This window comes from Pipistrellus hanaki (assembly GCF_964339955.1).
Source record: "Pipistrellus hanaki genome assembly, chromosome: 13".
In the NCBI taxonomy this organism is placed as follows: Eukaryota; Metazoa; Chordata; class Mammalia; order Chiroptera; family Vespertilionidae; genus Pipistrellus; species Pipistrellus hanaki.
In genome coordinates, this window is record NC_140515.1 from 54878098 (window position 1) to 54899380 (window position 21283).

Genomic DNA, 21283 nt, shown 5'->3' on the forward strand with positions numbered 1-21283 from the left:
GCAGGTCGGGCAAGCGGCCCCGCCAGCCCTCCCGCCGCCCCGCCGCTCTGCAGCCCCTGATGCTGCGCCGGCTCCGCTGCGGGATCCGATCACGCACGCGTCAGGGTGCAGACCTGGGCGGCCTCTCTAGGAACCTGGGAGGGCCAGCGTCTCGGCTTCTCTCTGGTTCCAGTGTAGGGCTGGGCTGCCACTGCCTAAGGCTTAGATCCAGTGTTTCCCAAACTTTTGACACATGGGTCCCCTTCTATAATTTTCGTCACGCTGAGCACCCCTCGTGCTCATGAGAAGGTAGAATCAGGCGCAGCTAAGCAGGGTGCAGTGCATGTCCCCACCAAACTCCGGTGCAACGCGTACCCCCACCAAACTCTTCCCTTACCCCCAGGTGGACGCGTACCACACTTTGGGAAACACTGGTCTACACCATCAGGGGCTCATCTCCAACTCCCCCCACCTCCCCCACAACACGCCTGCCCCCCACTCTCCCATGCCCATTTGGGCCCCACAGTTCCATCACCCAGGGCCAATACACCCAGAAACGGTGCCCCTGGGAACCGCTCAGTCATATTAGCAGTAGGAAACTGTTCACATCCTGCTTCTGCCTCCTAGATACTACTACACTGGACAACTGCATCTAGATTATGTTGCCCCCACTTTTTAGCCGTTCCGTGGCCACCAGAGGAAAGATTAGCCACATCTATGGGCCAAAATACCTCAGTCTTTGAGTCTGTTTCCTCATTAGTAAGGTGGAGATGCCTGTTGTTCATTGAGACTTAGAGTAGGTGAAAATGCCCTGAGCATCACATATAGCAGTGATTTTTCAACCTTTTTCATTTTATTACTAAAATTATGCAGCACACCAATATATATATATATATATATATATATATATATATATATATATAATTTTCCCAGTCCGACAAAAATTGGTATGATTCATTCACACTGGACGGCTGTTGGCTATCATTGTGTTAGCTGTTGTTATTTCACTATTTGACAATCTAAGGAAAAAGAGGTAGTGTCCCTGGCTAAACAGTCAAGTATTGCATGTTTTAAAGATTCTTGAGGCACATCGGTTGAAAATTGCTGACCTACAGTACGATAATAACTGGCTGAAGGCTCAGGATATGCGAGGCGGTTTGCCCTGTAGTCTGTGTGTTACCCGTTTCCGTGCTCACAGACCCCCCGTGGCACACACTGCTCTGCATTTTCTAGGTGGTTGGGTATCAGGACTCACAGGTTGGTATGTCTCCCAGGGCCACCCGGAGGGGAAGGGACAGGGCTAGGGTGCGTCTGGTCCCCGTGAGCTAGCATGGTCTGAGAGCCGCACACGCAGCCTGAGGCCCCGCGCCGCTCCCCCGGCGGAGGTGGGCTCAGCTGGGGAGCGAGTAGCCATGGCAACCAAGCGGCCGCCTCTCTCCCGGCTGCGGGGCGCGTGCGAGCCCACCTTCCGGGCCGAGACTTCCGGGTTCCCGGAGCGACCGGAAGTGGGTCATCTCGCTTCCGGCTCGGCCATTTTATTTATTTATTTATTTATTTTTTATTTTTATTTTTTGCTTCTGCCGGCAACTAGGGTGTTGTGCGCCGCAGCGGTACTCCCAGTGAGTGGACCGGGGGCGGGGAACGAGGGGCTGCCCGGGAGCGGGACGGGGGGGCCGCCCGGGGCGGGGGACGGGGGGGCCGCCCGGGGAAGGGGACGGAGGGCCGCCCGGGGAAGGGGACGGAGGGCCGCCCGGGGCGGGGGACGGGGGGCCGCCCGGGGCGGGGGACGGGGGGGCCGCCCGGGGAAGGGGACCGAGGGCCGCCCGGGGCGGGGGACGGGGGGGCCGCCCGGGGCGGGGGACGGGGGGGCCGCCCGGGGAGGGGGACGGGGGGGGGCGGCCGGGGAGGGGGACGGAGGGCCGCCCGGGAGGGGGACGGGGGGGCCGCCCGGGGCGGGGGACGGGGGGGGGCCTCCCGGGGAGGGGGACGGGGGGGGGCCGCCCGGGGAGGGGGACGGGGGGGGGGCCGCCCGGGCCGGGGTCGTTAGCCTGGAGCCGCGGCCGCCCACAGCCCCAGTCGGCCACGCTGGCCAGGCCCATGCTTCGCCCCGCGGCCGCGGTGCCATCCCTGTGGCGCCCAGAAGCAGCCTCCCCTTTGTCGCATCCCCCTGACCAGCGGTGCCGCCCCGGAGCCGGGCCCTGCGGGTGAGCGATGCACCAGGCAGACGTGGCCAGGGGAGTGGCGTCCCGGACGCCTGGTCGAGCGCAAAGTGCAGATAGGTGTTTGCCCAGCTCTGCCCTGGGACACCAGGCGAAGCTTCAGAGGTCGGTCAGACGCTGCGGGGATTTCAAACGTGGCGTGTGACTTGTTCACGCAAAATCCAGATGAGATAAGCTGCTGAGCATTCGGAACAGTAAAGGAAACGGGAAATGGCCATGCTTTTTGTATGGGCGCCAGGAGTTCACAGGTTATTTTCATCGTTTATAAAGAAATTGAGACCTAGAGAGAAGTTGCTTACCCAGGGTACCCAGTTGCAGAATTGGAATTGGAAGCAGAGCACAGGTGCCCTAGTTGCCACTAAAGTGCTGATTTTCAAAGTTTTACCCTAATATAAACTGAATAAAAGTTTTCCTCCTATTTCAGTATTAGCTAAATGAACCACATTCATTCGTTTACCATTATAAAACATGCACTAAAAATGAGTTAAGTAATAACTTAGTGATTTTTTTTCTCTTTTTTTAAACATATTTTATTGATTTTTCACAGAGAGGAAGAGAGAGGGATAGAGAGTTAGAAACATCGGTGAGAGAGAAACATCGATCAGCTGCCTCTTGCACACCCCCTACTGAGGATGTTCCCACAACCAAGGTACATGCCCTTGACCAGAATCGAACCCAGGACCTTTCAGTCTGCAGACGGACACTCTATCCACTGAGCCAAACCAGTTTCGGCAACTTAGTGTTTTCTTATGTGCCCTTGGAATCATCTTGCATTTCCCACATTTGAAGATCATTGTTATCTTTCTAAGCAGGGTACCGGGGGAGAGTGGTAGAGAGTATGGCTAGAACAGAGGTCTAAGACTGTTGTGAAGGGCCGAGAGTGCTAAGTGTAGGTATTTAGGTTTTATCTTCTAGGGAGCCACCGAAAGTTTAAGAAGGTAAGTCACTTGGAAGGATGCTTAGACTGCCCCGGTTGTGCGCTCGCTCTCTTTTTCTGCAGCTTTGTGAAGGGTCTGTTATCAGCCTGAATACTTCAAGGACTTTGCTTTCTCTCTTATGTTTCTGTAGGTGACAATCCTCTCACCCTAGACCCCAACTTTGAAAAACGTTTCCTGGGACCTGAATTATAGACCATCGTTTTAATCAGACAGACTGCTGCTGGAACAAGCTTCTCTTGGGGGTCACAATGGCCACCCCGGGGAGTGCTGTGCTCCAGAAGCAGGAGCCAGGGAGCCAGACCTGGGGGCCAGGCTGCAGTCTCCAGAAGAACCACCCTCCCGTATGTGAAATTTTCCGGCTGCACTTCAGGCAGCTGTACTACCACGAGATGTCGGGGCCCCAGGAGGCGCTGAGCCGGCTCCGGGAGCTCTGCCGCTGGTGGCTGATGCCAGAGGTGCACACCAAGGAGCAGATCCTGGAGCTGCTGGTGCTGGAGCAGTTCCTGAGCATCCTGCCCGGCCAGCTCCGGACCTGGGTGCAGCTGCATCACCCCAAGAGTGGCGAGGAAGCCGTGGCTGTGGTGGAGGATTTCCAGAGACACCTCAGTGGATCAGGAAAGGTAAGTAGCTGGCATCTAGAACCATTCTCTAATGCTCAGGTTAGCTTGGGAATAGGCGTTCTCCATTCCTTAGGCCCTAGGCTGGTTTGCTCTTAGGGTTCCTGAGACAGACATACACTTCTGTTTGTGCTCCAAGCCATGGACAGAAATGCAGATTGCAGCCAAGCTGTGAGTCACTTTGTGAAATAGTGTTTTGTGAGCCCAGCTCCAGCCTGGAGATCACACAGCACTCGGGCAGTAGAGGATCTGCACATTGGTTAGAATGCAGGAACTCTCTAAAATCAATAAAAACATGTATTTCAAAAGAGAACTATAACTCCCATTTATAAGATCTGCCCAGTGCAGAACCTGGTTACCACAGACCCCAGGGAGCCTCCTGTCCCACACACCGGAGAGAGATGTATTATAGTAAAGAAGCAAGTTCCCTCCCATCAGCAGATGTAACCCAATTGGGCAAGTCCATTATGGTTTATCAAAGGAGCAGTTATATTCTTTTTTTTTTTTTTTAATATATTTTATTGATTTTTTACAGAGGAAGGGAGAGAGATAGAGAGCTAGAAACGTCAATGAGAGAGAAACATCGACCAGCTGCCTCCTGCACACCCCCTACAGGTGATGTGCACGCAACCAACTTACATGCCCCTGACCGGAATCGAACCTGGGACCTTTCAGTCCACAGACCAACGCTCTACCACTGAGCCAAACCGGTTTCGGCAGGAACAGTTATATTCTTCTGATGTACTATGTATATGCAGAGTGAATGAGCTTATAAACGTGATTTATTCAGATGTTTTAGATTTTCTGTTCCAAATGCTGGTAAAAATAGTAATCATGAGATTGTGAGGAGCTGGAAAGAAAAGGTCTATGCTTTGAGATATTCTTAAAGTCTCTACAAATTGATGTTATCTGGTTCTATTTGACTTCTTACTATGAACTATTGAGGAAGTTCCTATTGAAAACTGAGTTTGCATATAATCCTGGGCCCAGCATTGTTCTAGGAGTTAGTGGTCAAGACAAAAAGCTTTTGTTTCATTGGGGAGACATATACAGTAAAGGTGTAAATAGGGTAATATAGAGATTAATAACATGCAACAGGAAATATAATCAGGTAATTGGGGAGAGTGACTGTCTTTGCTTTGTCCGTGTGGTCAGGGATGGTTTCTCTGAAGAGGAGGTACTTTTGCGGAGAGAAATTGGGAAAGCTCTTTTGAGGTTGGTCAGCCACCGTTCTTGGGATATTGCTTCAGCTGTCAGCCTCAGTAGAGTTATTTGTGCACATACAGATATACGCAGCTGTCATTCTTGAGTTTTTTGGTACTTCTGTTTGGTCTCTTCTATAGGCTTAGGTCCTAGGGAGTGTACTGAATTGCTCTCCTGCCTCCTTTTCCTAGATGATTCTTAAAGCAATTTGTGTGTAAGGAATGACACAGAGGGAAAGTGGTTATATAATCTGATCTTTAAGCTTCTAACAGGAAGTCAACAGAAGGATGAGGATTTAAGGCTGCAGATACTGCTTAGACAGTTCCTTCCCCTAGTAGGCTATAGTGGTGGGGCTGGAAAGATACTATGGCTCTTCCTTTCCTTGGCTTTCTTTCCTGGGTGCTTTTTAGAGGTTTTGGAGTCTGTACCTTCAGGGATTGTCTCCTGAACCCAATTGTATTTCCTTGTCTCTAGGTTTCAGCTCCAGCACAGAAACAGGAATTGCATTTGGAGGAGATGACAGCCTTGAGTGCAACAGAAGAATCTCTTTCTACATCACTCCTCAGTAACGGTGCGGCCCCTGGAGCCCACTTGGGGCCTCCTCATGTCGCAGGGGCATACTGCCTCCCCAATGGGCACTCTGGTACGCTCCTCTCCAGCCCTGGCGTCACACCTCTCTTCTCTCTTCTGGAATCACTTTTCCTTCATCTCTACATCTCCACCTTATTGGAATCCTTTGCCCTGCCCTGTCTTCCCTCCATAGAGACTTTTTCTGTTCCTTTTGCTTATTCTTTAATCATTAATGTATTTAGCAAGTTTTTGTCATGGCAAAGGCACTGTTAGCAGCAGCGATAGTATGTAGTATACCGTCACTGTGCTTTTAAAGAGCCATTTAGTTACCAACTAGGCAGAGAGTCGGTCATGGTGTAAGAGCCAATCTCATAAGAGACATGAGTGATATGTATTCTCAGGCATTTGATTCCATCACAAATGAGCAATGTGGACATTGTTAATTGTAAGCAAGATCATGTGGACATTGTTAATGGTGATCTGGTGTGGGTACGGGATGGATGCTTCATGAATGAGATAGCAGTAGTGTTGGATAGTGGAAAATCAAGGAGAAATTTTCCTTTAATATATTTTTAATGATTTCAGAGAGGAAGGGCGAGGGAGAGGGGGAAAAAACATCAATGAGGAGAGAGAATTATTGCTTGGCTGCTTTCTGAATGCCCTACACTAGGGATTGAGCCCACAACCTGGGCTCGTGCCCTTGGCCGGAATAGAACCCGGGGCCCTTTAGTCCGCAGACTGATGCTCTACCCACTGAGCAAAACTGGCTAGGGCTTGAGAAACTTTAGGGAGGAGGACACCTAGTAGAGAATATAAACAGACTGAGGTGGTTAATCCTTGGACCCTAGGGTCAAGGAGGACTGCATTTGAGAGCCTAGGGTTTGTTTGTACAAGGCCTTAGAGTTAAGGGTAAGAAGTTTAGGACAATTACTCTGGCACATGTAAGCATACTGATCCAAAAAGTAAGCCAGTGGTGGGAAGCTTTAGTAGGAGGCTAGTGTAGGAGAATAGATGTGAGGTGATTATTGCCTGAGCGAGTTGAATGGAGTGGAAAGTGATAGATTCAACAGGCACTGTGAAGGGAAAATCCATGGGGTAAGGGAGAAGAGGGGCAATGAGAGGGTTTTGGACAATGTCTGGAATCATTGACAGAACTTAGGAAAGGAAGATATTAAGAACACACAGTTGAGATACTGAACTTAAGAATTCTGGGGCAGCAAATGAAATGTCCAAGCAACTGGAAGCTTGTGAACGGGATCTAGGAAAGAACTGAGAACTTAAGAGCACAATTAGAACAGGGAGAGTTGGTGAGATCTCTGACAGAGAGAAAAGGAAAGCACTACCGTCTGTGCTCCTGGAGTGTCCAAATGAGAGGGCAGACCAGAAAGAGAATGAGGGGCCAGAGATCTAAGGGAGAAATCGGGTGAGGCTGGTGCTAGGGAAGCCATGTGGAGAGGAAGTCGTCAGAAGTATAGCTTCCTGCTGAGACCAGTTTGGCTCAGTGGATAGAGCATCAGCCAGCGAATTGAAAGGTCCCAGGTTCGATTCTGGTCAAGGGCATGTACCTTGGTTGTGGGCACATCCCCAGTAGGGATGTGCAAGAGGCAGCTGATCAATGATTCTCTCTCATCAATGTTTCTAACTCTCTATCTCTCTCCCTTCCTCTCTGTAAAAAAATCAATAAAATATATTTTTAAAAAAAGTATAGCTTCCTTATGAGAGGTTGAAGAGAGTGAGGACTGGCAGATCAGTTTTCAATTTGACCAGGGTCCTGCTACTTCACTCTCCTTGGAAAATTCACAGCACACTTAGGATAACGGATGGACAAGGGATGAGAAACTGTGTGGAGTTGCCTGGGTCTTCTTGAATCCACTCGGTGGGATACTGACCTTCTTAAAGCCAAGGGCAGGGCTTGTCCACTCATAATTTCTTTCCTCCTTCAGCTCATTGTGCTTCCCCAGTGTCTTCCCTTCCCCAAGTGAGGAACATAGGAGACCAAGCAGCAGAAACTGTGCTTCAGATGGTCAGGCCCCAGGTGAGCTTGGTTCTGTCTGTCTTTTGTGAGTTCCTGAGTCTGAGGCCCAGAATACCGGTAGCTAGAGCAGTGGTTCCCAACATGGGACACAGAGGGGCAATTTGATTTTTAAGGGGGGACAATTTGAGAATGAGTTATTAACAGTGATTTTTTTGCATTTCTTATGGCCCTAGAGACTTTAGAGTGTATAAATATGTGTTGTGACATATTTATGCATTGCAGTTCTCTCATATATGTTTTATAAAACTTTGCTTTTTTTAAATCCTCACTTGAAGATATTTTCCCTTGATTTTAGAGATATTGGAAGAGAGAGGGACAGAGAAATATCAATGACAGAGAAATATCAATGTGAGAGAAACACATTGATTAGTTGCTACCTGCATGAGCCCTGACTAGGGCCCAGACTAGGGAGGCACCTGCACCTGAGGCGCATACCCTTGACCAGAATTGAACCCGGGACCCTACAGTCTGCTCTAGCCACTGAGCCAAACTGGCTAATTGCTATTTTGTTCATATCACTTCATATTTTTTTTTTTTTTTAACAATTTCTTAGCGATTTCTTTTTCAGTACTTCAGCTATTCTTTTGTTCTTTGATTTTCCTCTTTCATGGATGCCAAGTTCTTTGGAAGCTTGTTTAGACCAAGTTAATGGCCTTTTTAGGCTTTCTCCACGTGAATAAGAGTTCATTTTTAAAAAAAATAGGAATTATATGTCACAGGATGGGCATTAGGATTTTAGAGATGCTTAAGTGGGTCATGACCAAAGAAAGGTTGGGAACCACTGAGCTAGAGCTTATCTTAGGGGCACTGGATCATTCTGAAACTGCTCCTCTGGCTTCCAACCTTCTTGCTTCCCTTGGAGCGTGGTGCCACTTCCTGAGTTCATGGACTCTCTCTGGCCCTGAACCTGTCCTTTTAGATATGTCATCCCAGCTTCTTCCTCCTTCACCTCTTTACCCACCAGGGCTTTTACCGTGTGCTCTTGGTATCTCTGATGACTCCACCCTTCAGGGTGGGAATATCTCTTGAGCAATAGAAGCTTGTCATTGTAGGGGTCTGCAGTGTACAAGTTCCTGTCTGTGGACTACACTGAACAGAAGTTGGAAGACCCGTCACTGAGTCAGAAAGCCCCGAACCGGAACATCATGCTGGAAATGGACTGCAGCATGGCCTCACTGGGTAATGATTCTGTGTCCCTGGAACTTAGCATCTGCATCCTTCACATTTTCTTCGCTCAATTTTTTCTTTTTAAACTTTTATTATGAAAAATTACAACATAGACAAAACAGAACAATACATTGAACCTCTCTGAGCGCATCACCCAGCATGAACAATTTTCAACATTCTCTTTACCTTACAATGGATTGAGCTAGGGTGGTTTAGTTAGAGTTTGTATTTATAAGGATTAGAGAGCACTCAAGTTATTGTAAGTGATGAGTTATGTTACTTACAATAAGGCTAAAGGGATAGGAAATCTGTACAAACTGACCAGCTAGACCAAACTTCGGAAAGTGGGGCCTCATTGAGAATGAGGAGCCTAGGAGCCTGAGCAACAAAAGGAAATGAGTTTTTACACTGTTGAATTAGGGGCATAACACAGCTGGCTCCCTACATATCTCCTCCAACTGATATCCATTGTTTTCACTGAATCTTTTCTCCCCTCATGGCTCCTTCTCAATTAGACTTTGTTCCCAGTTGCTTTCTGGTTGCTGTGGCTCCTAATGGCTTGCCTTTTCCCCATGCATCATTTCAGCTTTGGTCTCTGACCTTTCACTTTTCCTCCTCATTTGATGTGTTGTTGTTCAGTATCTCTCTGTCCTGATAGATCTTTATCCATCTTCCTGCACTGACCTTTCCCCTTTTGTCCAGGAAGAAAAATTTGAGCTATTTCTGACTTTTTTCTCTTGTTTTCAATTTATTACCTTATTTCTTATGTGAAGGCTTTTTCATGTAAATAGACTCCTGATGATGCTTTTGCCTCAATAGGATAAGAAATGCTTTTTTCTTCTTTCTTTCCAAATCAGGTAAGACTCAGATGGAAAATTCAGAGTTGCCTCCAAAGCAGGAAATTTCCAAAGGAACAGAGTCACCTGATGGGACATCAGGAGGCCTGTATGGGATGGCTCCTGGGGGACCAGAAGCTGGAAATGCCTGTGAAGAAATTTTAATAAAGCTAGAATCACAACCCTCAGAGGAGGAAGGGAGCAGACTAGAAAGTGGTTTACTGGAAAGAACATGTGAGGATAAAAACAAATCTACAGAAGATGGATGTGATGAGTATAAGGATCTTGGTGAACACAAGAATCTGTCTTGTAGTCCTACAGAATTTCAAGTTTTGAAGGCACAGAAATTCTATCAATGTGATGAATGTGGCAGAACTTTCAATAGAAGTACACACCTCACTAACCATCAGAGAATCCACACTGGAGAGAAGCCCTTTGTATGTAATGAGTGTGGCAAGGCCTTTAGGCAGACGTCTCAGCTCATGGCTCATCTCAGAACCCACACAGGGGAAAAGCCCTATGAATGCAGCAAGTGTGAAAAGACCTATCGACACATGTCCAATCTCATTCAACACCAGAGATTCCATAATGGAGAGAAACCGTATAAGTGTAATGAATGTGGGAAAGCTTACAGTGTGAGTTACAAACTCTATGACCACCTGAGAACCCATACGGGGGAGAAGCCTTATGAATGCATTAAGTGTGGAGCAGCCTTTTCTCGGAATACATATCTTCTCCGACACCAAGCACTTCACACTGGTAAGAAACCTTACAATTGCAACGAGTGTGGGAAAGGTTTATCTTCTAAAAGAGATCTTATTGACCATCAGAGAATTCACACTGGAGAAAAGCCTTTTGAGTGCAATGAGTGTGGCAAGGCCTTTCGTCAGAATAGTAACCTTATTCGACATCAGAGACTTCACACAGGTGAAAAGCCCTATAAATGCAATGAGTGTGGCAGATCCTTCGGTCGAAAGTCACACCTCATTGCACATCAGAGAATTCACACCGGGGAGAAGCCCTATGAATGTATTGAGTGTGGAAAAGCCTTCAGTCAGCTCTCTACTCTTAATCACCACTATCGAACTCACACTCGAGAGAAGCTCTGAGGTTTGGCTTCATCAGGTTCTTAGGTGTAAGTTTCTAAAAGACAGAGCAAGGAACTTTGAATTAAGCTTTCTTTATAAGAAGGATGTTTACCCTGATTCCCTCTTGGAACCATTCATCAAAGTGAGCTATTCCCTAAACGCTGTCTGTTGGGTCATGAAGGTGGAGAGGGAGGAACAATGCAGTCCTCCACTATTGGGAAAGTGTGACTACACTTTCCTTTTACTTGTTGGGTTTTCCTCTCCCTCCGTCCCTTCTTCCTTCCTGTTTCCCTCTCTTCTTTTTTCCTTCCTCCCTCTCTTCTCTTTCTCTTTCTTTCAACTGTTTAGAAATGTATCTCATTTCTTCAGTATGCACTCCATGATTATATCATGTTTTTTAAGAACAGAGATTATATCTTTCTTATTCTATTCCACCTTCCCTATTTTATTTTATTTTATTTTTGTTTTGTTTTTCCAAAATATATTTTATTGATTTTTTACAGAGAGGAAGGGAGAGAAATAGAAAGTTAGAAACATCTATCAGCCATCTCCTGCACACCCTCAACTGGGGATGTTCCCGCAACCAAGGTACATGCCCTTGACCAGAATCGAACCTGGGACCTTTCAGTCCGCAGGCTGATGCTCTATCCATTGAGCCAAAACAGCTTCGGCACACCTCTCCTATTTTATAAAGTTACTCTCCAAGACACTGATTCATTCTTTTTTTTAATAAAATGTATTTTATTGATTTTTTACAGAGAAGAAGGGAGAGGGATAGAGAGCTAGAAACATCGATGAGAGAGAAACATCCACCAGCTGCCTCTTGCACACCCCCTACTGGGGATGTGCCCGCAACCAAGGTACATGTCCTTGACCGGAATCGAACACGGGACCTTTCAATCCGCAGGCCGACGCATGATTCAGTATTTACTTTCTCTTGCCTGTATACCTCCTTACCTACTTTTTTTGTTGTGTTAACCCTCATCAGGGGAAATTTTTCTGTTGACTTATTTAAGAGAGGAAGGAAGCAAACAAGTGAGAAACATCAATGATGAGAGAGAATCGTGGATTGGCTGCCTTCTGTATATCTCCCACTGGGGATCGAGCCCACAACTCGGGCATGTGCCCTTGACTGGAATTGAACCTGGAACCCTTCAGTCTGCAGGCTGATGCTCTATTCACTGAGCCAAACTGGCCAGGGCCTTACCTTTTTTTTTTGTTTACTTTTTAAACTTCTCCAGTCTAGACCCCATCACTAGTATTCCCTTCTCAGAAAACCTTTTCTTTTTCCTATTTGCTGATCTATGTTCCTCATAATCTTCCAGATCAATCTCATTTCTAGATCCCTTCAGATCCAGCTCATCTGTGAAAGACTTCTTCAGACACTTCTTCATTCCTCTTACTCATTTGACCTCAGTACTTTAAATTAGTTGCTGCTTTAATGTGCAACTGTTGTTAATTTGCCTTGTAAATTATTCTCAATTTAATCCTTACGTGTATACATTCATGTCAATTTATTGTAGGTTCTTTGAGGTTGGGTATGGCAAATATTTCTTTTAGCATATAGAAAATAATTTTCATATACGAGTTAACAAATAATATTTAAAAAACTTACTCTCCAATTGAACCATCTTTAAATTGGGCACAATCTACCTACCCCTCTCCACCACCAGACTAGAAGCTTTTCGAGATGGAGGTGGCATCTCATCATAGACTATCACATACGAAGACCTCATATCCTCTTGTACCCCTGGAAATCTTACTGTTACTTCATTGTTAGTTTCTGATATATATTCTGTAGTGTATATGAAGTTTCCTTCCATTCCTGTCTTTAGAAGAAGCAATGTAGAATTGTAGTTAAGGACTCAGATTTTGTGCCTTGAACTCGAGGTTCAATCATGAAACCATCACTTTCGTTGGTGTGTGATCCTGAGCAAGTCACTTGGTTTCCTTGTATCTCAGTTCTTCCATGAATAAAATGAAGCAACCTCACAGTGATGTTAGGATAAAATTAGTTCATAAGTGTAAGGCACTTAACAGTGCTTGGCACATAGTACACACTATAGTAATTACTGTATTTTTTTTATTATTATTATTAGAGTGGCTGCTAAGTTCTATCACGTTTTAAAAGAAATCTATTGGTGTAACTTGATGGGTCATATCATTTATTTTTGTAATAATTCTTGACAAGTTTCCAAATAAATGAAGTTTCTTTGCACTTTTGGTATAAAACACATTTGTTTGTGGTGATTTTTTAAAAAGTACAGAACTGGATGAAATTTATTAATCTTTCGTTGGCTTTGCAAAGTATTTTGAAAGAGTTTGCATAATGTGGGAATTACTCTATTTAAGGGTAAAAATAATGGTGTAATCCATTCTTGGGGAGGAGTGAATTGGGAGGGACAAATTAGCAACATTTTGATTTCTTCAGTGATTGTGCTGTTTAGATTTCTACCTCTTTGTTAATTTTTGGTAAGATATATCAGGTTGTCAAATGATGGCATGAAGTTTGACCTAGTATTCTATAAATTGTAATGCAATATACATTGCAGTAGTATGTCCCATGCACTTTTACACTTTTTTTTTAAATCCTCACCCAAGGATTTCTTCCCATTGATTTTTAGGGAGAGTAGAAGAGAGAGGGAAAGACAGAGAAACATCGATGTGAGAGAAACAATTGGTTGCCTTCTGCAGGAGTCTGTAACCAAGGTACGTTTCCTTGATTGGAAGCGAACCTGGGTCCCCAAGCCCACACTCTATCCACCGAGTCAAACCTGCTAGGGGACTTTTACCCTTTTGAAGTTTCCTCTCATCGTTCCTTATACTTTGAGAGATACAGCCTCAAACAGACGGAGTTCCCCAAGAGAAGTGTGTTACATCCAAAAGCCCGTATGGTCAGAAATGTGTGCCCTCCCCTCCCGATGTAAGGCCTTTGCTTCCTAATGTTCCCTCCTTCCGCTCCTGCGTCACAGTTCCACCGCCATCTCCCTCTTCCTCCCCTTACTTGCTACCAAGTTCTATGTCTTCATTGATTATTGTCTCCCCTGACTTGCAGGTAAGCTCCATGGAGCAGCGAGTTCATTTCCTTCCCTCCTGTACTGGATCCGCAGAACCTGGAACACTGACATAGTAGGCCCCCCAAAGTAATTTTTATATGCTGCTGATAAACAGTCTCCTAGCTTTGAGACCGAAAGGCGCGGGATCTGTAGAAAGAAAGATGACTTTCCTGCTCAGCAGCCAGAGCAGAGCTGCGGGGACAGCCAGGGAGCCTCAGTGCCAGGCGCGCCCCCTGGCCGCCCAGTAGCGTGGCTCCTCCCCGCTCCCTGCCCAAATCTCTCTCAGGCTCCACCCCTTCCAGGGTCCTCCTCCTATTGGCTGAGCCCTCCAAGTCCTTTCCTCCTCCCAGCCAATAGGAGGGCAAAACTCGGATGGGAGGCGGGGCCAGAGGGCTGGCTTACAGACTGCCTGGCGAAGGGACAAAGGACTCTAGCCTCCCAGAGGGTTGGGGTGCGAGTTAGTGGGGTGTCGATGACGTAATTCTTTCTGCGCTTTGTTCCACGATGTGAGCTTTCGGCGAGGGGTATGTGGCAGCCTGGCGTGGGGGTCGGGGCGGGGCGGGGTTCTGGGAGTGTGTGTGTGCGGGGGACACCGGCCGCTGCGGAGACTGGGGTGCGGCAGCTCAAGGGTCGTCGTGAGCCTCCTCCTCCCCTCATTGGGCACTTTCCCTTTGTTTTGGGTTTCGTCCCCAGCTGGGCGAGGTTGCCCGCTCGGACCTGGCTACAGGTACTGACAGAACTGTGTCATCCCCCAACCCCCTGGCCAGTGCGGCCGCCAGGTAACAGCGGTCGAAGCCAGCCCAGGCTCCCAAAGGAGCCAGAACCTTGAGTGTTTGACTTAGGTCACCCGTCCATCCCCCTGAGTTCCTGTGAGGAAACGGACCCAGAGGGGAAGGCAGAGTCTTGCCCAGGGTTACTACTCATTCACCCATTTAACAAATACTTAGCACCTACCCAAGAATGCCAGCTCCTGGGTTTCGTTTGTGTACAAGGCAGAGAGAGCTACATTCTGGTAGGGAAGAAACGGAACAAGCTTGAGGACTTAGAAGCAGAGTCTGGGAATCTGGAGCGGGGACACACACACACACACACACACACACACACTCACGTTGAGGCCTGGTGATCCTAAGAGATGGGTAGTTATTTTAAAAATCTCCCTCTAGCATCCTTTCAAAACCATATTATTGCTTCTGTCTCTAAAGGCACTTGACTCAGCAAAGATCCTCTCTCTTCTCCCTTCTGCAAACTTTTCTTGGAAAGCCGAAGTGCAGAGAACTTAGTGGAAGGCACTTTGCACGGAGAGGAGACTTTTGGATGTAAAAGGAGCAGCTGAAAGGGAGTGACCATGGTGTGATGGACACAGAAGGCTTGTCTCTCACTAGTCATGTGACCATGGACAAATCATTCAACCTCTGGGTGCTTCATTTCCTCATCTTTAAAATTGGAGACTTAAAGCCTCATTCTATATGAAAATGGGCCCTGTTTTTGTGTACGGTGTCCAGGAATTTGTTAATGTGGCTACACTGAGACACAGGTTATGCCTCCATCACAGTAATTTTATTACAGTGGTGACAATGAGACCTGTAACATTTTTTGCCAGGCTCAATGAGTAGAGTAAAAAGACTTCAATTTCAGAAACAATTAAGGAATAGTATTTCTTACATAACCTGATAAAATAACAATGTTAAAAAAATAAAATAAAATAAAATTAGAGGCTCAGTACATGAAATTCATGCACTTGGGGGGTGGTCTCTCATCCTGCCCCAGGCTCTCTAGCAGTCTGGGAGCCCCCAGGGAGGATGTCTGACGGGTGGCTTAGTGGGCCTAAGCCATTGTTTGGGCATCCTTAGCATTGCCACCACTGCCGCTGCCCTCCCAGCCCTGAGCCTGGCTTCTGGCTGAGCAGCGCTCCCCCTGTGGGAGCACACTGACCACGAGGGGGCAGCTCCTGCATTGAGTGTCTGCCCCCTGGGGGTCATTCCGCCATTCCGTCATTTGCATATTAGCCTTTTATTATGTAGAATAGGAATGATCATCCTTACTGACAATTGCTTCCTAGGAAGGGGAGTACCCAAGGGAGGGGACACTGCCCTGAGTGTCCACTTGGAGTACAGCACTCAGAGAACTCAATCATTTCTATCTGTTTACCGTGATTCAGGACCCCATTAGGAACTTCCTCACCAACCCAAGGAAGAGATCAGCTGGGTACATCCTCTCTAGAGTGAAGCCGCTGTGCACAGGAGAGAATGAGTGATGCTTTTCTCTCTTGGGCAAGTGAGACCTATACTCTGAAACTAGTTCATCTGGGGACAGGAATCTTGTCTGCTAGAAAATGTGTGGATCAGAGCTGAAAGAGAGCGTATCTGGATGACTATCTAGGAGACGGGGGGGGGGGGGGAAGAGGGGGGGGGAGAGAGAGAGAGAGGGGGGGGGAGAGAGAGAGAGAGAGAGAGAGAGAGAGAGAGAGAGAGGGAGAGAGACAAGTGTGCTTGTATGGGGAAGAGGGCCCTCTGGACCTCGAGTAGTAGAGTTTGGCGATGGGAGTAAGGGTGATGTAATAGAACTCAAATTTGTCAGGAGACTTGGACTTGAGTCCCAGCTCCACTCTAAGTTCCAGTTTCCCCAAATCTACATTTTGATAAAAAGCTAAGTGGCCTGTGGGGTTCCTTCCAGCTCTGACATTCTGAGAATCTCTGAGTAGTTGGACTAGGTCAGTGGTCAACAAACCACAGCTCGTGAGCCACATGCAGCTCTTTGGCCCCTTGAATGTGGCTCTTCCACAAAATACCACAGCCTGGGTGAGTCTATTTTGAAGAAGTGGTGTTAGAAGAAGTTTAAGTTTTTAAAATTTGGCTCTCAAAAAAATTTTCAATCATTGTACAATTGATATTGGCTCTGTTGACTAATGAGTTTGCCGACCACTGGACTAGGTCAGTCTCTTAGGGAATTTAGGCCCTTCTTTGGCCCTGTTGAGACAGAAGTGCCAAGAATGCAAATACACCTACACCGCCATGGTGTTCAAACAATATGGAGCACAAGAGGGATGAACCAGGCAGAGGAGGGGTGGTGAAGGTCATGTGTGGAGGATGTATATCTCACCATTCCTACCTTAGATGGAATTGGACAGAGTCCTGAACTTGTTTAGCTGAACCTTTCAAATCACACAGCATTTACCGAACCCTCCTTATGCCAGGCTCTGGGTGGGAGCCACATGAGAATGTTAGGAGGGACACAGACATACACAAGTAGTGACAGTATTAGACAACTCTAGTTTATATTGGTTTTGTTGCATTTTCTAAAGTACAGAAATTTTTTTATGGTCAGATCTATCAGTTTGCTGTTATGCCATCAGCCTTTGTTTTATGCTTAGGGCTTAGGCCTTTCTCTAAGAGTGAATAGTCCCTGTTACTTCTTTTCTTTTCTTTTTTTCTTTCTTCCTTCCTTTTAATTTTTACATTTTACTCACCTGGTTCTCTGGAATTTATTTTCAAGTGTTGCCTCTTATTCGTCACTATTGCAGTGAATCAGTAACCAAGGACCACGTGACCACTGCTCAGAGCGACCTGAACAGGAAGATTATCCTGGCGAATTGAAGGAATACAACCTCCCTAGGTAAGAGTACAACGCTCTGTCCGCTGAGCCGGGATCCTGCCCATCGTGGGTTCCTTGTAGCCTGACATGAAAAGGTGGTCCTGAGGCCAAAACTGGTTTGGCTCAATGGATAGAGCGTCGGCTTGGGGACTGAAAGGTCCCGGGTTCGATTTCGGTCAAGGGCATGTACCTTGGTTGCGGGCACATCCCCAGTGGGGGGTGTGCAAGAGGCAGCTGGTCGATGTTTCTCTCTCATCGACGTTTCTGGCTCTCTATCTCTCTCCCTTCCTCTCTGTACAAAATCAATAAAATATATTTAAAAAAAAAAAAAAAAAAAAAAAAGGTGGTCCTGAGATTAGAACTCTCACCCCTCAATCTCAGGGAGTTGTGGGTCAGAGATTTGTGGGGACTCATTGGTCCTCGTCCATTTGCTGGTTATCTTGAGACTGTGCTTGTGTGCACAGCTGCCTGGATACCCTTAATGTCCGGCTGGCCCTCTGGCCTCATCTGCCCCTCCTTCTACTTCTCCAGCCAAGACCCACCGCCCTAGTTTCTGGGGATTCCAGGACTCCTAAGGGCATTTCCCATGCAGTGGGTTGAGGAAAGATAGGTTTTCTTTTGATATAACTTCCTCAAACTAGTCTTCCCTCATCTCCTGACAAGTCTTGCTTCCTTGGTGGATCTAGGTCCCTCCGAACCACCATGGGCTTCAGTACAGCACATTGCATTTTCTCTTTCTTTCTACCTGCCCTTCCAACTAAGATCTCCATCATAGCAAGTTTATACATTTCTGTGACTGTTGTTGTCTGATCATTCTCCAATTTGCATTCCTGACATATTCCTTCTTGTCTCAAAAGGGTTTTCCCACATCCCTGTTTCTCTTAGTGATGCTACCATTCAGACCTAGATCTGATGACCTTGAACTCTTTCCTTCAGTCATCCTCTAGATTCTGTCTGACTTGTGTGTATGCTTTCCTGTAACGGCTGGACTTCATTGTTCTCTGATCCTGTCATTTTCCTAGCCTAGGACCTCACTGTCTCATTTGTGTGTTTATTTATTCAACAAACATTTACTGGACACCCATTAAGTGGCAGGCCCCTAATGGTCCCCCATAGTGCATTCTAAGGTTGCCTCCTAACTCATTTCCTTTCCTCTTTCCTTCTTTTTTTCACCTTTCATCCATCTGGGCTAATCTTCCTAAAGTATTTTTTTTTCTAATTTCATTTTTGGGTAGCACGATACAAAATTTATCGTACAAACTGGGATACTTTTGTGGAGTGGGGAAAGAAAATCAAAGGTAGACTTCATTCCCTCTGTTCAGAATATGTTTCCTATTGACCATCAAATCATATCCAAAATTTTCCCCTCATAATTTCAGTGTTCTGGCTGGTATCATTTCAGGCAACTTGATTCTTTAATTCCTTCACTTATGCATTCAACAACAACAACAAATTTTCAGTGCTGGCTAGGTGCTAAAAATACATTGGTGAACAAAATGAACAGAAATCATGCCTTCATGAAGCTTTATGTAATAGTATAATCTCCCATTCATTTCTGACTACACTGTCCCTGTCTAAACATCAAGAAAAGAATTCCTTGTCCTCCGGGACTCAGCCAAAGTTTAGCCTTTTTTTTAAAAATCCTTACCCAAGGATATTTTTCCATTGATTTTTAGAGAGAGTGTAAGACTGAGATAAATATCGGATGTGAGAGAAACACATTAATTGGTTTCTCCTGCATGTGCCCTGATCAGGGACCACGCCGGGAAGGAGCCTGCAACCAAGCTACATGTCCTTGACCAGAATCGAACCTGGGACTTTTCAGTCCACAGGCCAATGCTCTATCTACTGAGCCAAACCTGCTAGCGCCAAAGTTTAGCCTTTGTAAAGCACCTTTTCCCAAGCATTTTAAGCATCCTCGTAATCACTCCCTCCTCTGGCTCCCTATGTCTCCTGATTGGGGACTTTGTAGATTTATAGTTCGCTCTCTTATTGGTTTGTCATTTACTCCATTGTAAGCTCCATAAATATAGATATAGTTCATACTTTTTTTTTTATTCTGCTCGGGCTGCCGTTAGAAAATACCACAGCCTGGGTGGCTTAAACACTAGACATTTATTTTCTCACAGTATTGGAGGCTGGAGGTCCAAGGTCAAGGTGACCAGCTGATTTGGTTTCTGGTGGGGACACTTCCTGGCTTGCAGATAGCTACCTTCTTGCTGTGTGGTCACATGGTTTTCCTCATTTTGTGCCTTTCAGGGAAGGGATAGAAGTGCAAGTGAAATTGCGCTTATAGGTCTTCCTATAAAGATACACTAGTCCTATCAGATCAGGGCCCCACCCTTATTGCCTCATTTTACCTGAATTACCTTCTTAGAGGTCTCTTCTCCAAATATAGTTACCTTATGATTAGGGCTTCAACATACGAATTTGGGAGAACACATTCAGTGATTAACAGTCTTTTGCTGGGGGGCATTCAATAATGGTATTTATTGCTTTGTGACAGAGCTGTGTAAATATCTGGCTATTAACATTTTCCCTGGCTGCCCCTCTCCAGAAGGCTGGAGACTGATCTTTTTCATAGCAGCCTTTAAGGATAGAATAGATACTGTACTAGCTAAATGGGGAGCTTGGGATCAGCAAGACACCTGGGAAGATTAAATAGCAATGTGGAAAAATGCTTTAAAAAGTTAAGTGGAAGAAGTAAGTTGCAAGATTATATTTATACTATACTTATAACTATATAAATATGATTATAGACAAGGCTGGGAAGGAACATAGTAAAAGGAAAATTAGTCATGTTAGTATCATGAAGTCATTTTTCAGTTTTCTTTTATGACCCAACCTCCTCTAGCTTTGAGGTCTGCTAGGATTACATATATGTTAAGAGTTTCACATCAAACATGTAGGGAGGTAGAAGAGGGCACAGGGGGATAAATGGTAATGGAAGGAAACTTGACTTGAGGTGGTGAACATACTATACAATAGACAAATGATGTATTATAGAATGGTACACCGGAAACCTATATGATTTTATTAACCAATGTCACCCCAATAAATTCAATAAAAATGAAAAACAAAAATCTGTAGGGAAATTCCTGATCATTCCCGGTTTTATGATCAGCCCCTCTTGATTGTACTATCCCCTACTTTCACCCTTTTACCATCTGTAGAAACTTTATCATAATGCCATACAAGGAGGCCCTATGAGATTTTCTCCTGGTGTGCTCTAACTAATACTCTTCAGCTTCTCAGGTTCACCCAGTAAGACTCAGTCTGTCAGAGTGATAACTTGGAGCGAAGTAGACAGACTGAATTTGCACATAAAGCTGGATCCAGTTATGGGCCAGGCCTGCAGAGTAAGGCTATGATGTGACTTGGTTCCAATATTGCAAGAATTAAGTTACCCCTTATCAAGACAGAGTCCCAGATAGACAGATGCCTATTATCTGGATTAGAGCAAAAATGAAATCTTCGGCATACCCTAAGACAGAATCCTTGAGAAACTAATTATTTTGTGCCAGCCACTGTATCACTGGCACTGGGGGCATAGGCCAACAAGAACTAAAAGCCAAAATGATCTGAAGATTAGTCGTTTGAGCTACGGAACTAAGGATATTTCAGTTCGTTTTCTCTTGGGACTAGCTTAGGAGTTAGATGGCTCCAGTGCTGGGACTAGAACATGAGACAGAAAGAAACCAGGTTGGATTCCATACCACTCATTGCTCATCCTGTTGCTGGGCCTATTGGTTCATAAGCCTTTACATTGGCCTCTATATCTAGTCTCATTTTCTCATCTTTTTTTTTTTTTTTTTTTTTTTTTTTAAATCAGTTCCCCTTGCCTTTGAAGACTAACTCCTCCATGTGATACACTATGGTCTACCACATCTTGTTATCCTTGGACAGTCCTTCTTCCACTAATATGGAGAACAGGTGACATGTCGGATTTCTGTTTCTTCTGTCCGATGGTGCAACTGGGACTGA

The 21283-nt window shown here is 45.9% G+C and overlaps 1 protein-coding gene across 5 annotated transcripts; it reads left to right on the top strand.

Moving 5' to 3' along the window:
* The first annotated feature begins 1514 nt into the window (after positions 1-1514).
* Positions 1515-21262, top strand: LOC311632104 (zinc finger protein with KRAB and SCAN domains 7-like). Of its 5 annotated transcripts, XM_084903198.1 has the most exons (9): positions 1515-1598; positions 3267-3756; positions 5431-5599; positions 7470-7561; positions 8614-8740; positions 9586-10323; positions 13708-13795; positions 17229-17320; positions 21132-21262. In XM_084903198.1, the coding sequence occupies exons 2-8, from the start codon at positions 3385-3387 to the stop codon at positions 17299-17301; spliced, it is 1659 nt and encodes a 552-aa protein (XP_084759324.1). In that variant the 5' UTR covers positions 1515-1598; positions 3267-3384; the 3' UTR covers positions 17302-17320; positions 21132-21262. The 5 variants fall into 5 exon arrangements, with proteins under 5 accessions (XP_084759324.1, XP_084759325.1, XP_084759326.1 ...); XM_084903199.1 differs by lacking the exon at positions 21132-21262 and having other exon boundaries at positions 13708-13781; positions 17229-17268; XM_084903200.1 differs by lacking the exons at positions 13708-13795; positions 21132-21262 and having other exon boundaries at positions 17229-17296.
* The last annotated feature ends 21 nt before the right edge of the window (positions 21263-21283 follow it).

Coding starts and splice junctions, on each gene's coding strand:
- LOC311632104 (XM_084903196.1), top strand. CDS start 3,385: ATGGCCACCCCGGGGAGTGCTGTGCTCCAGAAGCAGGAGCCAGGGAGC. Junction 7,562..8,613: donor TTCAGATGGTCAGGCCCCAG/GTGAGCTTGGTT, acceptor TTGTCATTGTAG/GGGTCTGCAGTGTACAAGTT. Junction 8,741..9,585: donor CTGCAGCATGGCCTCACTGG/GTAATGATTCTG, acceptor TTTCCAAATCAG/GTAAGACTCAGATGGAAAAT.